We start from the raw sequence: 15,919 nt of genomic DNA on the forward strand, positions 1-15,919 counted from the left end.
TAAGCATACAGACACTAAGTGAGAAATCTGGAATAGAATACTGCCTCCATTATTACTACTTATGTGATATGAGAAAGTTTTCTGAACTCTTTTGTCTGAGCTACAGTTTCCTCATCTGCAAAATCAGAACAATAATAAAAATACCTATGATGCAGGATTATTGTGAAGATTAAATGAGATAATATATATAAGATGCCCAGCATTTGTTTGATAAATGTTAACTCTCATTTTTTAAAAATAGTAAAACTTGCAAGCACATTTACATGGTGAAAACTAATTATCATCTTTGCATTATCTGCAAGGGAATTTGGGAAATGTTCAATCTTAGGTTTTCAAATTCTACAATACAGGAGGACTATATTGCATTGGATATCAAGGGCCAATTCCTCATGTCCAGCATGGCCATTAAGCAAGACTCTTCTCCTTATAACTTCATGGTCCTTTGAATGACCAAAGCAGCACATTTTAAAATGCATTCTGCATATTGCAGAACTATGAGATGATGTTTCAAATACAATTTGTTAGCATTAAGAAAAATAAGACATATCACTAGTGCATTGCCAAACTTTTAAAGTTATATAAAAACACAACTAAACTCACAGGCTCCAAATGAACAATACTATTATCTTGGACATGAGAAGTTTTATACTCTGAAACAAATTGACAATAGTAATTACATTTTGTTCAGAGTTTACTGTATGCCATCACATATTCTAGCACATGGCATGTATTATCACAAAAAAATCCAAATCCATGAGATAGTTAATATTCCAAGTTTACAGAAGAGGAAACTAAAGCATGAAGACTTCAGTAATTTGTACAACTAGTAAGTGGCAGAATTGGGATTTGAGCCCAGGCAGTCTGACTCCAGAACCGATATTCTTAAGTACCTTTCTTAACTGCACAGTTAAGATGCTTCCCTTCTATATTTTAAACTCCAAGCACTTACAGTACTTTCAAAACTTATGGAAATTGGTGTATATTTAATTTATGCAACAAAAACTCTAATACTATAGCATATTTCATAGTCATTAAATGAAGGACTACATAAATGGGGATGGAGAATAAGTTTTAAACTATGTTAACTAGTCAAATTATAAAAATGAATCTTATACTTAATGAATGTCTGGAAATTTTTGGCTAACTACTGAAATTATGACTAAATCTTAAAATAGCAAGAACTTAGTCACATTCATAAGGTTTGGAAAATAAGGGAATTCTTGCTCATCTTCGTTTGGTAATCAACACATTTGGACTCCTTTATATTAGGATTTAATTGTGATATTCATGCTGCCTTCCTCCTCTTGGTACAGACCATGTAAATGGACACTGCACAAGTCCAACTTCTCAGAGTTGCAGTTCTGGAAAACGTCTTTCTAGTGCTGATGTTTCAAAAGTAAATCGCTGGGGTCCTGCAAGACCACCATTTCGAAAGGCACAGTCAGCAGCCTGCATGGAGATTTCTTTACCTGTTACAACAGAAGGTAGGTTAAGCAATTTTTTTTTTACTTTTAATATTTTTATTTTAAAGATGTGGGTACAGTTCAGGGTTAGGTATACAGTTGTCCATTATACAGGTACCCTTGTTGATGAAGCGTGCCCCCCCTCCACTGGCAGTTTCCCTCTACTGCCAATCTTTTTCTTATAGTATTATGACAATTGTTCAAGGTCTACTTATGAGGGAGAACACGTGATACTCAGTTCTTTGTTTTCTGTGATAGATCACTCAGTATTATAGACTCTAACTCCATCCAGGTTGCTGTGAAGCTCATGATTTTGTCCTTCTTTATGACTGCGTAATATTCCATAGTGTATATGTACCACTTTTTTGATCTAGCCCTCTTTTGATGGGCAGTACGGATGGTTAAGCAAATTAATTTTATGGATAGAGTTAAAATTCGGTTTACCATGGTAATAGGAGCTGGGAGACAAGGGATGGAGATCATACATAAAAGGTATTTTTAAAACTACTAGGCAGTGAGTAACTGAGAACCTGATGAGGCTTGTGACCATGAATACTACTCCATACCTCACTACATCTTCTTCCTCATCTCCAAAACCAAAATAGCTCTGCTTATAGACAGCTCTCCTCGTCTCCCATCATATAAAGAAAGACCTATGCCTTAATCTGCTCTCTGCCTTTCCAGTAATAATTGAGAGTTTATTTCAATCTCAACGAAAAACCTTTTGATGTCTATCCGTAGATAGGCATTTAATGTCGTGCAACCTTAATTTTCTCAACTGTCAAATAAATGTGACCAAGAAAAAAGGCAAGATATTGATTCTAAAGTTTGTAATCTTCATTTTCAAATATTTTTAAGAGGAAGAACTGCTTGCTTATTTATGGAATGAGTGTGGGGTGACAGAATAAAATACAAGAGCCAGAGGACAGAAATTTTTAGAGAGAAAGGAAAGGGGTTCTTGTAGTTTTGCTGCTACTGTCTTGTTGATAAAGAACTTTAAGGAAAAAAGAGATAGGAAAAAATAATTTTATGAAGATTTGCTACTGTAATTCTGTGTTATGAAGTATCCTCCCATTTACTACTCTTACAAATTTTGATAATATCTATATTGTTCCTTGAATTTTTTTTTTAGTAAAATTCATATTTCAAGGATTTTTTTCATATTGTTTTACTAAATCAGATTCCATGGACAATCAGATAATTATGTTATTTGATGTTATTTCTCTAACAGATATCTAGGAGTATCAGCCTTAAATGGTGATGAGCCACGAATGGAAAAATTTTAGAGACATATATTAGCTAGCCTATTGTAATAGAAGCAATATTTAAGAGTTAAAAAAGAAGTAGCACTCTTTTTTGTATGTGTGTTAGAGTCTCACTCTGACACCCAGACTGGAGTTCAGTAGTATGATCACAGCTCACTGCAGCCTTGACCTCCTGGGCTCAAACGATCCTTCCATCTCAGCCTCCTAAGTAGCTGGTACTACAGATTTGCATCATCATGCATGGCTTTTTTTTCTTCTAGATATGATGTCTCATTATGTTACCCAGGCTGGTCTTGAATTCCTGGCCTCAAGTGATCCTCCTGCTTTGGCCTCCAGGAGTACTGAGATTACAGGCATAAGTCACAGTGCCTGGCCAAAGTAGCACTCCTAATCATTGTAATGAGAAGTGGGAATTTTGAGTTTTAGATATTGCTACCTCTAATTTGTCCTAAATTCTGAAAAAATTATTTAATTATACATCTCCAAATCTGTAAAATATATAGATTATCTCACGTTTACTCCCATTTTATGACAATTATTTTTATAAATTTTCTGAGAGATAAAAAGGAAAAATTAGGAATACTGTATTTTGTTTTCTAGGAAAAAAGGTAGTCTGAGGAACCTATATTTAGTCTCTTTCTATTAAAATAATTATGAATCACACTTGTACCTATTAAGAGGGAAAAAAGAGTGATGGCTGTAGAAGGAAAAATACAAAAAACTTATACTCTGAAGTGATTATAAGAGTAGTACAATATTCCTAACATTTAACTGAGATTTATGAGTTATGCTTATTGGAATGTGCACACATGCAAGTGTTGATGCGAGGAGAACCTAAAACTATCCTGTTTCCTTTAAGTAAGTTGAAACTCTCTTAGAAAGATTACTACTGTCACCAGGATGGCACAGCCTATAGCTCCTTACTTTGCCCTGGGCAAAGTTAGGATTGAATTTGGATTCAAGGTAGGCAGCTTGAAACCAATTCAGGGAGATAACATTTGCATTTTGGCCTTAGTAAAAATTTTAATTTTTACAGTTGAAATTACCCCAAATACAGAATGTGTTTGCCACAGATGATTTGTGACCCAGATAGATGTTTTCATGCCAATAGCCACGATATTGTCAGTAAGTGACAATTGCCAAGAAATTGGATACTTCCAACAATTGAGAGATAAGGGGCAATCACAATTTAAATGGTATCAAAGATTCTTTTAACTTTTACTATTTAGGCTAAATCTTTTTTCCAGGTAAAATAATTTCAACTAACTTGTAAGTTAATGTAGAGAGAGAAAAATGGTGAGCTGGAACTCAAGAGACTCGAGTTCTAACCTAAGCTCTGCCTAAATTTATGATTAATACTTCTAGACTTCAGTTTTTCCATCTTCAAAATAAGCCAGTAAACTGGATAAGCTGCCTTCCGGATCAATTAACAAAGAATAAAATTCTGCTTCTCCTTCATAATTTTGGGGGTATTTTTGTATTAAATCTGACTTACTGTGGAAATACACTAATACTTAAAGTTTATGGGTTTTTTTAATTTCCATAGAAAACCGAGAAAATTCCTATAGTCGTTCTAGAAGTTCTAGCATCTCCAGTATTGACAAAGATTCGAAAGAAGCAATTACAGCTCTATACTTCATGGACTCCTTTGCACGAAAAAATGACTCTACCATCTCCCCTTGTCTGTTTGTTGGAACCAGTCTGGGAATGGTGTTAATCATTTCCTTAAACCTACCAACTGCAGATGAACAAAGGTTTACTGAGCCAGTCATGGTATTACCTAGTGGTAAGTGTTTTTATTTATTTATTCCCTCATTGCTACTTTCTCAAGTTTAGATATAAGGTATAAAACCTTACTTTTTATTGACTATGAGCTTGTGAGTATATCTTCTGTGCAATGGGAGCTAATGAGAATTTTATAAATAATATACTATCTCAATATTTGTCATGTTGTAACTTACCTTTCCTTCAGGGTAAAAGAGTACAACCATTTTTATGGTAGTGAACTGTGGAAGTGCCAACCTAAACAATGCTTTTGGAAATAAGTTTCTGAAAAGTACTGAGAAAAACCTTAATGTAAAAGTTAAATTTGTTTTTAATGAATTGAAGCATTTCTCCAAAGTTCCATGCCAGATCAGAGCCTATGTGTGTTTTTACATTTTCCTTAAGAACTCAGAAATTAAGCTAGGAACTGTCTGACCTAAGGGAGATTTCTAAAGTCTTCTATAATCATCCCATCTTGTTTCAAAGGCATGCTGCACAATTTCTTTCGTTTTCTTCCTAATGCCTAGAGAATGTGACCTATGTTATGTTGTTGCTAAGTATATGTTATATTCTCTTCCTACTTGAATTTTCTTTTGAAGAAGAGATGAGTGTGATTCCTTTGAATATTTTAAAATTTGTTCTTATCACTAATTTTACTGTCTCACTCTTTCCTATATATTATTAGAAAGTTCTTCAGTATTTATTTTTAAAAATAATTTCACTAATACATAATATAAGTGGTTTATTTTTAAAGGATGGATATGGGATGGCATGTTAGATAGACTTGTGCTTTCTTTGTTAACCAGTATGCTAAATTCATGTAGATAGATTGTAGGTAGAATAGTCAGTTATTTACTAGTGTAGCAAATTCAGATAAATGCATTATGTTTTAAAAATTAATCTGTTTAGCAGGAAACTGCTGGGAGAAGAGCTGGGAAGCGGGATTGGAAATAGTGGGAATTTGCCGGGGGAACAGGGCAGGGGGCACACCTCATCAACCAGGGTACCTGCATAATGAACGTTTGTATATCTAACCCTGAATTGTAGCCCATATCTTTAAAATTTAAAAATTAAAATTAAAAAAAGCTAATCTGTTAAGATCACTTTATTATAAATATATATTTCACAAAGAGAAAATACCTTTTACTGCATTCCAATTTATAAGGAAATGTGCACTACTTGAGTTAGTTTGAGCAAGATCAGTGAAGTCACAATGAATCATTAAGTATTATTTCAGTCTATTCTTTAACTCAATAAATGAATACGCATATTGGACATCTAATATGTGCCAGGCGTTCTCACAAGTTAAACTTCTGCATCACACAAGCTTAAAGCTACTTGTAAATGACAATGTCTTAATTAGAAATATTCTAACAAATGTGGTTTTCTATGTCACAATCATAGAAATAAACAATTCCTGGAATGAATAGACCAGATATCTCAATATTATACAGAAGTTTTTTTTTGGCCATTCTTAGCACGCACACACTTAGACATGATGCCAAAACACAAAATAAGTATAGATTTAACATTAAGGCTTCTACTTTATAAATATTTATAAACTTTTTCCTTATCTGTTTAATGAGATATAATGGGAAGCAGTCTTCTCCAAGTTTCTTTGTCAGTATTCTCCTTTCATGACTTTAGTTGATAATAATATAACAATATCAGTTCATCAATTATACCAAATGTGCCATACTAGTATAGGATAGGGGAAATAACAGAAGGGGTATATGGGAATTCTTTGTAATATCTGCCCAATTTTCTGTAAACCTGAAGCTACTCTAAACAAAAATCTGTTAATTTTTTAAAAACTAGATGCATATAAAGGATAAAACTATGAGGCTATGTTCATATTTGTTCTATAATCAACCATTGAAAGAAAGCCTAACTGGAAGCCATAATTTATGGCAGTAAAAAAAAAAAAAAGGAGGGTAGAACTTCATAAGAAAAGATGGTGGTATCAGAAAGCCAGTTCAATTTTAAAGTAGAAAGCTTTGCCCTTCTTCCTTCACAGTTCATTTATTGACTCTCTGTAATAGTTCTCCCAGTCTTCACCTCTTTGCAATATCTGTTCTTCATGCCATACCCACTAGTTCTTTCCCAGGCTTATGGGAACCATTATGATAATGTATAATATGGGTGTTGCTCTAAGCTATGGGAACCATTTTTAAAGGTTTGAATTTGGAGTTATTTCCCTGTTCCATTGTTAGTGCTGAAGTGAGTGACACACTCTCAAGCCCTGAATGCATTTTTTTCCCTGTAAAAACATTGTTAAATAACCTCTCATCAGTTGGCCTGGGAAAGTGCATGTGAGTCAAGCAGTTTCCCTAAACTTGAAAGCAGTCCATCTTACAATTCATCCATTCATTCAACAAACATTTGCCAAGCCCATACTACTGAATTAAGCAATGGGAATACAATGGTCCCTATTTTCAGAAACGTATAGGGAAGAACAAAATTAAACAGAAAAAATTTAATTACAATAAAGAAATTATAATAAGGAAAATAAAAAATACTATAGCAGCATAAGAGGGGGATTTGGGGAAAATGTCCCTAACAAAGATGATATCTGAAGTGGGAATTGAACAGATTTGGGAGGGAGTGCATGTTTAAGAGTAATTAAGTATATCATAAGTAAAAATCTGGAGTTAGGAAAGACTATGGCATAGTTGAAGCTTAGAGATGGAATGGTACTAGATGAGGTTAGAAAAATAGGCAGAGTAAGATTATAGAGGGTCTTATAAGCCATGTTAAAGAGCTAGGGGAAAAAAGTAGATCAGTGGATTTTTTTTTCTCAGTATAAAACTTATGATGCCAAACACTGTATTTTTTTTCTCAAGAGCTGGTTCTTAAATTTTATAATTGTAAAGATCAAAAGACAAAAGAAAATAAATGAAAATTCTCCCACTAGCAAACTTTATTCCTTCTCTGTCCTCATCCCCCTCCTTTCTTCCTCCCCTAAGAATTTTACTCTCCATCAGTAACACTGTGAGAAATCTGATAAGACTCACTTTTAATTTTTGTATTTCTACTTAACTCTTTATGCTGCCTGCTACAGATTAGTCTGTAATGATCAGTTCTACCATATGAAATATCTAGCACTGCCTTGTAAAAAAAATATATTTTGATACCTCATAATTAAACTGAAGTTTTAGACTCATGATTAAACTCAAGATTCTCCAGAATAAATTCATTCTCTTTACCCCCAAACTAGTTCTTTTTGCCACTCTTCCATTTCTATTAATAGTACCATGATCAAATACAAATCAGAACCACACTGAGATACCACCTAACCCCAGTAAGAATGGCCATCATTAATAAAACAGACAAAAACAGATGCTGGTGAGGATGCAGAGAAAAAGGAACACTTCTACTCTGCTGGTGGGAATGCAAACTAGTGCAACCTCTCTGGAAGACAGTGTGGTGATTTCTGAAAGCACTAGAAATTGACCTTCCATATGACCCAGCAGTCTTTCTATTGGGAATACCCAGAAAACTCAAATTATTCTACAAAAAGAATACCTGCACACACATGTTTTTTGTAGCTCTATTCACAATAGCAAAAACATGGAACCAACTATGATGTCCATCGATGCTGGACTGTATTAAAAAAATGTGGTACATATACACCATGGAATATTATGCAACCATAAAGAAGGACAAACATGGACTTCACAGCAACTTGGGTGGATTTAGAGTCTATCATACTTAGTGATCTATTACAGAAACAAACAACAGAGTACCACATGTTCTCACTCATAAGTAGACCTTGAACAATTATCATAATACTGCAAAAAAGGGATTGGCAGTAGTGGGAAACTGCCAGGGGATGTAGGGGTGGGATTGACAGTTGAAGGAAACTGCCAGGGGAGGGAGAGGCACCCTTCATCAACAAGTGTACTTGCATAATGACCATTTGTATACCTAACCCTGAATTGTACCCCACATCTTTAAAATTAAAATGAATGAGTAAATAAAGCCACGATGATACCTAAATATCCTTTATGACTTCATTTTATTATTTTCTGATCCCTTTTACTCACTGCCTCCATGTTCATCTTACACCAATATTGTTTTCATCACGTGGTTTGTCTTTTTTTCATAATTTTTTATTTTAAAGATATGGGGTACAATTCAGGGTTAGGTATACAAATGTTCATTATGCAGATACCCTTGTTGATGAGGTATGCACCCCCACTCCCTGAAGATTTCCACTACTGCCAATACCTCCACACATACCCCAGCAGTTTCCCACTACTGCCAATCCTTTTCTTACAATATTACAATAATTGTTCAAGGTTCATTTATGAGTGAGAACATGTGATACTCAGTTCTTTGTTTCTGTGGTAGATCACTCAGTATTATAGACTCTAAGACCATCTAAGTTGCTGTGAAGTTCATAATTTTGTCCTTCTTAATGGCTGCATAATATTCCATTGTATATATATATGCCACATTTTTTTAATCCAGTCCTCTTTCGATGGACAGCACAGTTGGTTCCATGTTTTTGCTGTTGTGAACAATACTGTAATAAACATGCACCATCACCTGGTTTCTATGCACCATATTCCCTAGTATCTTTCATTCATAGAAGCAATTTCAAATTGTGAATCTTGAAAATCAATGGTATCTATAAACTCAGCTCTACTCTGCCTCTCTAATCTTATTTTCTATTACTTCCCAGCACCAGCTCCCCAGTCCAGCCAGTCTTATTTCTTTACTTTCCCTTTTCTCTCTTTGCCACCTCTCAATCATCTATTGTTGGCAAAAGTCAAAGGAATTTTTAGGTTCATTGGAAAGACCTGTATCAAGTTTTATGTATGAGCTGTAAGCTTTGAAAGAATTTTCTACAGACTAGCTTTTGACTATATACATTTCAGATCTTCTTTTTTTCTATATTATCCACATACTTCTAAGGCTGAAATAATATGCCTTTGCAATATGACCTCTAGCCTGGCACTTACCATGTAAAAATGTTGCTGAGTTGCAACAGGGTAGTAGTATTTTCCCTGGAAGGCTGGCAGGAACCTAAATATGATAGTGACTATGAACCACCTAAATATAACATACTAAACCCAAATTAAATGTACCCTATTTTCAACTTCCCTTACCCAGATCTCTGAAGTTCATGACCACAGCAATGTCACCTGAGTACAGAAGTATTAAAGTTGGAAGGGAAAAGCAGCCTTATATGATTGTAATTAAAATATTTTATTTTAAAAATTTTTATAAAAATAAATAAACATGTGAACATACTACTAAAGTTCCTTTCTTGGCCTTCAACCAATGCCAGTGAAGGGCCCTGAAGCTTAAGCTTTATTATCTTCATAAAAATCTGGCTCTGCACCAGCACAGTGTCTGGCTATCTTGAATGACTGGAGATAAGGTAGAAAAGGGACAAGTAAATATTAATAAATTTAGCCAAAGCCAGCATTGAGAACATTGCCTACAGAGCTTATTGGAAGATAAAGTTATTATTACTAACTTATTTCCATTAAGTGCTATTAATACGATCAACAACTAACATACCAACGAAATGGTATATTTCTAAGCCTAGATGAAAAGCAAGTACAGTAGTTCACAAAGACTTACCAGTCTTTTTAGACATGAGGCTTGTATTTCAAAGAGTTAGAGCTAGTGGTGGTATGTGTGATGCTTGATGTAGAGAAAGGCTGATAAAGAAAAATTTTAAATGTGAAAGAGGTAAAGATTCCTATAAATGGATTTGCCTCCATATTTTCTCACAGATTTTCTTCCTTCTATATACTAAAAATATGAGTTTAATTTACTAATTCAGTTTCCAATTATATATTATATAAGCTTGGGTATATTTCTGTGTTTTCATATGTATATTCTCAACATTAAACTTATGCGAAAGTGTACCGGAGATTATCTTTTCTTCCTTTTGCATTATTTCTTTCTTCACTATCTTGTATTGTCTTTTGCTTGTTGAGAGCAATATTTCTTGGATATACACTCCAGACTTGTCCCAGTGCCACTCCCTATGTCAAACTCATTTGCCAGCATTCAATTCCTTTAAAGTCCAGCTCACTGAGGAAGAACTAGTAAATTAATGTATTTAAATGTGAAAGTAAGTTAATATGTTGTCTTACAAAAATAATATAAAGCTAGCTAACAGGCTTTGTCTGGAGATCAGTTATTTGAAATGAGAAGGATTTTATTTTTAATCTTAAGTCTAAACCTTGATTTTAAAAACTTTATCATATTAAAGTATTATTTAGGACCTTATAAGACATGTATCTTTCAAGATTACTTGTGAAATTTATGTACTGTATCTCTTACAAACTGCAATAAAAACTTACAATAAGAGCATAGTTCAATCACATATAATGGTTATATTTGACTGAATAAAAATAATTGTGGCCTCATACAGAATCAACATATTCACTCCCCACTTAAGGTTTTTATTTTTTAAATTACTTTATTTTATTTTAAAAATTTGGGGTACAAATGAGGATTAGGTACATACGTGATCATCATACAGGTAAAGTATGGGTACCCTTATTGATGTTATATGCCCCTGCCCCTCCCCTGGCAGTGTCCCATTACTGCCAATTCCTTTCTTATAGTATTATAGTAAATGTTCAGGGTATACTTATAAGTGAGTATATTTGGTACTCAGATCTTTGTTTCTGTGATAAATCACTGAGTATTAAAAACTCTGATTCCTGATTCCTGGATGGTAGCTGCAAAGTTCATAATTTGTTTTTCTTTGGGGCTCATAATATTCTATCATTTAAATGTACCACATTTTCTTTATCCGGTCCACTTTCGATGGGCAGCATGGCTGGTTCCATGTTTTGCTATTGTGAATAATGATGCATAATAACATGTGTGTGCAAGTATCTTTTTCATAGAGTGATTTAAGTTCCTCTGGGTATATTCCCAGAAGGGGGATTTCAGGGTCATATGGAAGGTCGATTTTCAGATTTTTTAGAAATCATCACACTGTTTTCCACAGAGGTTATACTAGTTTACATTTCCACCAACAGTGTAGAAGTGTTCCCTTTTTCACACCTCCTCTCCAGCATCTGTTGTTTTTTGAGTTATTGATGATGGCCCCTGACTGGAGTTAGGTGGTATCTCAGTGTGGTTTGAATTTGCAGTTCTTTGATAATTAGTAAGGCTGAGCATTTTTTCAAGTATCTGTTGACAGCTCGTATGTCTTCTTCTGAGAAGTGTCTATTCATATCTTTTGTCCATTTTTTAACAGGGTTGTTTGTTTTTTTCTTTTTGGCATGTTTGAGTTCCTTGTAGAGCCTAGATTTTAGGCCTTTTTCAGATTTACAGTTGGCAAATATTTTTTACCATTCTGTGGGTTGTCTGCCCATTCTCTGGATGGTTTCTTTTGCTTTGTAGAAGCTTTTCAGTTTGATGAGGTCCCACTTGTCTATCTTATCCCTTACGGTATTTGCTTTTGGAGAGTTGATCAGGAATTGGTTGCCTATTACAATTTCCATAAAGGTGTTTCCTTACATTTTCTTCTAGGATTCTTCTAGTGAAAGGTTTTACATTTAGGTCTTTGATCCATTTAGAGTTGATTTTTGTGTATGGTGATAGGTAGGGGTCCTGTTTCAGTCTTCAGCATGTGGTCAGTCAGTTTTCCCTATACCATTTACTGAATAGGTTCTCCTCTCCCCACTGGTTGTTGGTGGAGTTTTTGTCGAAGATGAGTTGGTTGAGAAATTGAAGTTTGCTTCCAGAGTCTCTATCCTGTTCCATTGGTCTATATGCCTGTTCTTGTACCAATACCAGGCTGTTTTGATTATTGTAGCTTGCGTTATATCTATAGATTGCCTCTGATAGGCTGGACATCTTAACAGTGTTAATTCTTCCAATCTCAGAGCATGGAATATTTTTCCATTTGTTTGTGTCTTCTTGGATTTCTTTGAGCAGTGTTTTGTAGTTTTCATTGTAAGGTCTTTCACTTCTTTGGTTAGAAAGATGCCAAAGCCTTTCTTTTTTTTCTTTTTTTTTTTTGTGGGTATTGTGAATGGGATTGTGCTTTCTCTCTCTCTCTCTCTCTCTCTCTCTCTTAATTTTTATTTTAAAATTGTAGGGTACAACTCAGGGTTAGGTATACAAATATTCACTGTGCAGGTACCCTTATTGATGAGGTGTGCCCCCCCTTCCCCAGGCAGATATCAACTACTGTCAATCCCACTTCCCCACCCCCTCACCCCCACAGTTTCCCGCTAATTTCAGTCTTTTTTTAATAGTAATACAGTAGTTGTTCAAGGACCACTTATGCATGAGAACATGTGATACTCAGTTCTTTGTTTCTATGAGAGATCACTCAGTATTATAAGCTCTACTACCATCCAGGTGGCTGCAAAATTCATGATTTTGTTCTTTTTTATGGCTGCATAATATTCCATTATGTATATGTATTACATTTTTTTTTTATCCAGTCCTTTTTTGATGGGCAGCATGGTTGGTTCCTTGTTCTTGCTATTGTGAACAATGCTGCGATAAACATATATGTGCAGGTTTCTTTTTTATAGAGTGACCTGAGTTCTTCTGGATATATTCCCAGTAGGGGGATTGCAGTGTCATATGAAAAGTCAATTTTTAGAACTTTTAGGAATCGTCACACTGATTTCCACAAAGCTGTACTAGTTTAAACTCCCACCAACAGTGTAGAAGTGTTCCCTTTTTGCTGCATCTTCTCCAGCATGTTGTTTTTTGAGTTATTGATGGTGGCCATTCTGACTGGAGTTATGTGGTATCTCAGTGTTGTTTTAATTTGCATTTCTTTGATGACTAGTGAGGCTGAGCATTTTTTCAAGGATCTGTTGGCTACTCATATGTCTTCTTTTCAGAACTGTCTATTCATATATTTAGGCTACTTTGTAATGGGGCTGTTTGTTTTTTTCTTTTCAGCATGTTTGAGTTCCTTGTAGATCCTTGATGTTAGGCCTTTGTCAGACATGAATTTGGCAAATATTTTTTCCCAGTCTGTGGGCTGTCTCCCTGCTCTCTTGATGATTTCTTTGGTTTTGCAGAAGCTTGTCAGTTTAATGAGGTCCCACTTGTCTATCTTATCTCTTATGACCTGGGCAATTCAGATTTTGATCAGGAATTGGTTGCCAGTTCCAATTTCCATAAGGGTGTCTCCTGCATCTTCTAAGGTTCTTACAGTTTGAGGTTTTACATTTCAGTCTATGATACATTTAGAGTTAATTTTTGTGTATGGGGATAGGTAGGGATACTGTTTTAACCTTCTGCATGTGGTCAGTTTTCCCAGCACCATTTACTGAATAGGTTCTCCTCTCCCCAGTAGTGGGTGGTGGAGGATTTGTGGAATATGAGTTGGTTGAGAAACTGGGCATTTGCCTCTGGAATCTCAATTCTGTTCCGTCGGTCTATATGCCTGTTCTTGTACCAATACCAGGCTGTTTTGATTAGTGTAGCTTTATAATATAGTCTAAAGTCTGGGAGTATAATACCTCCTGCTTTGCTTGTTTTTTTTGTTGTTGTTGTTGTTGTTGTTTTTGGCTGAGGATTGTTTTGACTATTCTTGGTCATTTATGTTTCCGTATGAATTCCTGTATTGTTTTTTCTAGGTCTAAGAAGAATGTTGCTGGTAATTTGATGGATATTGCATTAAATCTGTAGATTGCCTTAGGTAAAATGGAGATCTTAACAATGTTGATTCTTCCAATCCATGAGCATGGAATATTTTTCCACTTGTGTCATCTTTGATTCCTTTGAGCAGTGTTTTGTAGTTTTCATTGTAAAGGTCTTTTATGTCTCTGGTTAGGAAGATGCCAAAGTATTTCATTTTTATGCGTGTGGCTATTGTAAATGGAATTGTGCTTTTTATTTGGGTTTCTGTTTGTTTATTATTAGTGTATAGAAATATGATTGTTTTTGTACATTTATTTTATACCCTAAGACTTTGCCAAAGTCCTTTATCAGTGCAAGGAGGGTTTTGTCTTATTCTCTTGGGTTTTCAAGATATACAATCCTGTCATCTGCAAAGAGAGATAACTTGACTTCCTCTTTTCCTATTTGGATACCCCTGATCACCTTCTCTTCTCTGATTGCTCTAGCTAGAACTTCCAAAACTATGTTGAAAAGGAGGGGTGAGAGTGGGCATCCTTGTCTTGTTCCAATTTTCAGGGGAAATGGTTCCAATTTTGTCTGTCTAGGAGTATGCTGGCTGTGGGTTTCTCATAGATGGCTTTTACTGTTTTGAGGTATGTTCCACCTATGCTTAGATGTTCAAGGGTTTTTATCAAGAAGTGGTGCTAGATTTTATCAAAAGCTTCTTCTGCATCTAATGATATAATCATGTGGTTTTGTTTTTATGTCTGTTGGTGTATTTAATTATGTTTATGGTCTTACAAATGTTGAAGCAGCCTTGCATCCTGGGGATGAAGCCTACTTGGTCGTGATGGATGATTTTTGAGATGTATTGTTGAATCCGGTTTGCTAGGATCTTGTGAGAATGTTAGCATCTATGTTCATCAAAGATATTGGCCTATAGTTCTATTTCTTTGTGATGTCTTTACCTGGCTTGGCTATCAATGTGATGTTAGCTTTATAAAATGATTTGGGGAGAGTTCCATCTTTCTCAATCAACTGGAACACTTTTAGTAGGATTGGTATCAGTTCCTCCTTGAATGTTTTATAGAATTCTGCTGGAAAGCCATCTGGTCCACGACTTTTTTTGTAGGTAGTTTTCTTATGACATAATCAATTGCCTTGATTGTTACTGGTCTATTTAGGGTCTCCATTTCTTCTTGTTTCAACCTGTGGAGGTTGTGTGATGTCAGAAAGTCCTCTGTTTTCTTTAGGTTTTCAAGTTTGTTTTCATACAATTGTACATAGTAGTCTCTGATAATATTTTATATTTCTTCAGGGTCAGTGGTGACTTCATCTTTTGTGTTTCTGATTGAGTTTATTTGGACTTTTTCTCTCTTTTTCTTCAGTCTGGCTAGGGAACCATCTGTATTGTTTATTCTTTCAAAGAACCAGATTTTTGTTTCATTGGTTTTTTTGTGTTATCTTTTTGTCTTCTATGTCCTGGATTTAGGCTTTTATTTTGGTGATCTGGATTCTTCTGCTGAAGTTAGGATTTTGGTGGTCTTCCATTTCCAGCTTCCTTAGGTGACTTGGTAGGCTGTTAACTTGTGATCTTTCCCTTTTCTTCATGTGCGTTTGTAAAGATGTGAATTCCCCTCTTAATACTGTTTTCATGGCATCCCAGAGGTTTTGGTGAGATGTTTCTTCATTTTCATTTGTTTCCAGGTACCTTTAATCTGTTTTGACTTCATCATTGACCCAGAAGTTGCTTAGCATCATACTATTTAGTGTCCATTTCTTTGTGAGTTTTGGGGGAACTTTGTTGTTGTTGATATTTATTTTTATTCCACTGTGGTCTGAGAAGGTGCATGG

General features: G+C 34.9%; 1 protein-coding gene across 1 annotated transcript; it reads left to right on the plus strand.

Annotated features, from left to right (window-relative positions):
• Window positions 1-1,313: 1,313 nt before the first annotated feature.
• On the plus strand, window positions 1,314-4,705 carry LOC103251446 (syntaxin-binding protein 5-like; the record flags this gene model as incomplete). Its single annotated transcript, XM_021708559.1, has 3 exons — window positions 1,314-1,484; window positions 4,275-4,514; window positions 4,701-4,705. Coding segments are annotated over 3 exons (416 nt in total), but the record flags the coding sequence as incomplete, so codon positions are not given.
• Window positions 4,706-15,919: the final 11,214 nt, after the last annotated feature.

The sequence above is a fragment of the Carlito syrichta genome, unplaced genomic scaffold (genome assembly GCF_000164805.1).
Source record: "Carlito syrichta isolate Samal-C Ts95f unplaced genomic scaffold, Tarsius_syrichta-2.0.1 Scaffold142924, whole genome shotgun sequence".
In the NCBI taxonomy this organism is placed as follows: domain Eukaryota; kingdom Metazoa; phylum Chordata; class Mammalia; order Primates; family Tarsiidae; genus Carlito; species Carlito syrichta.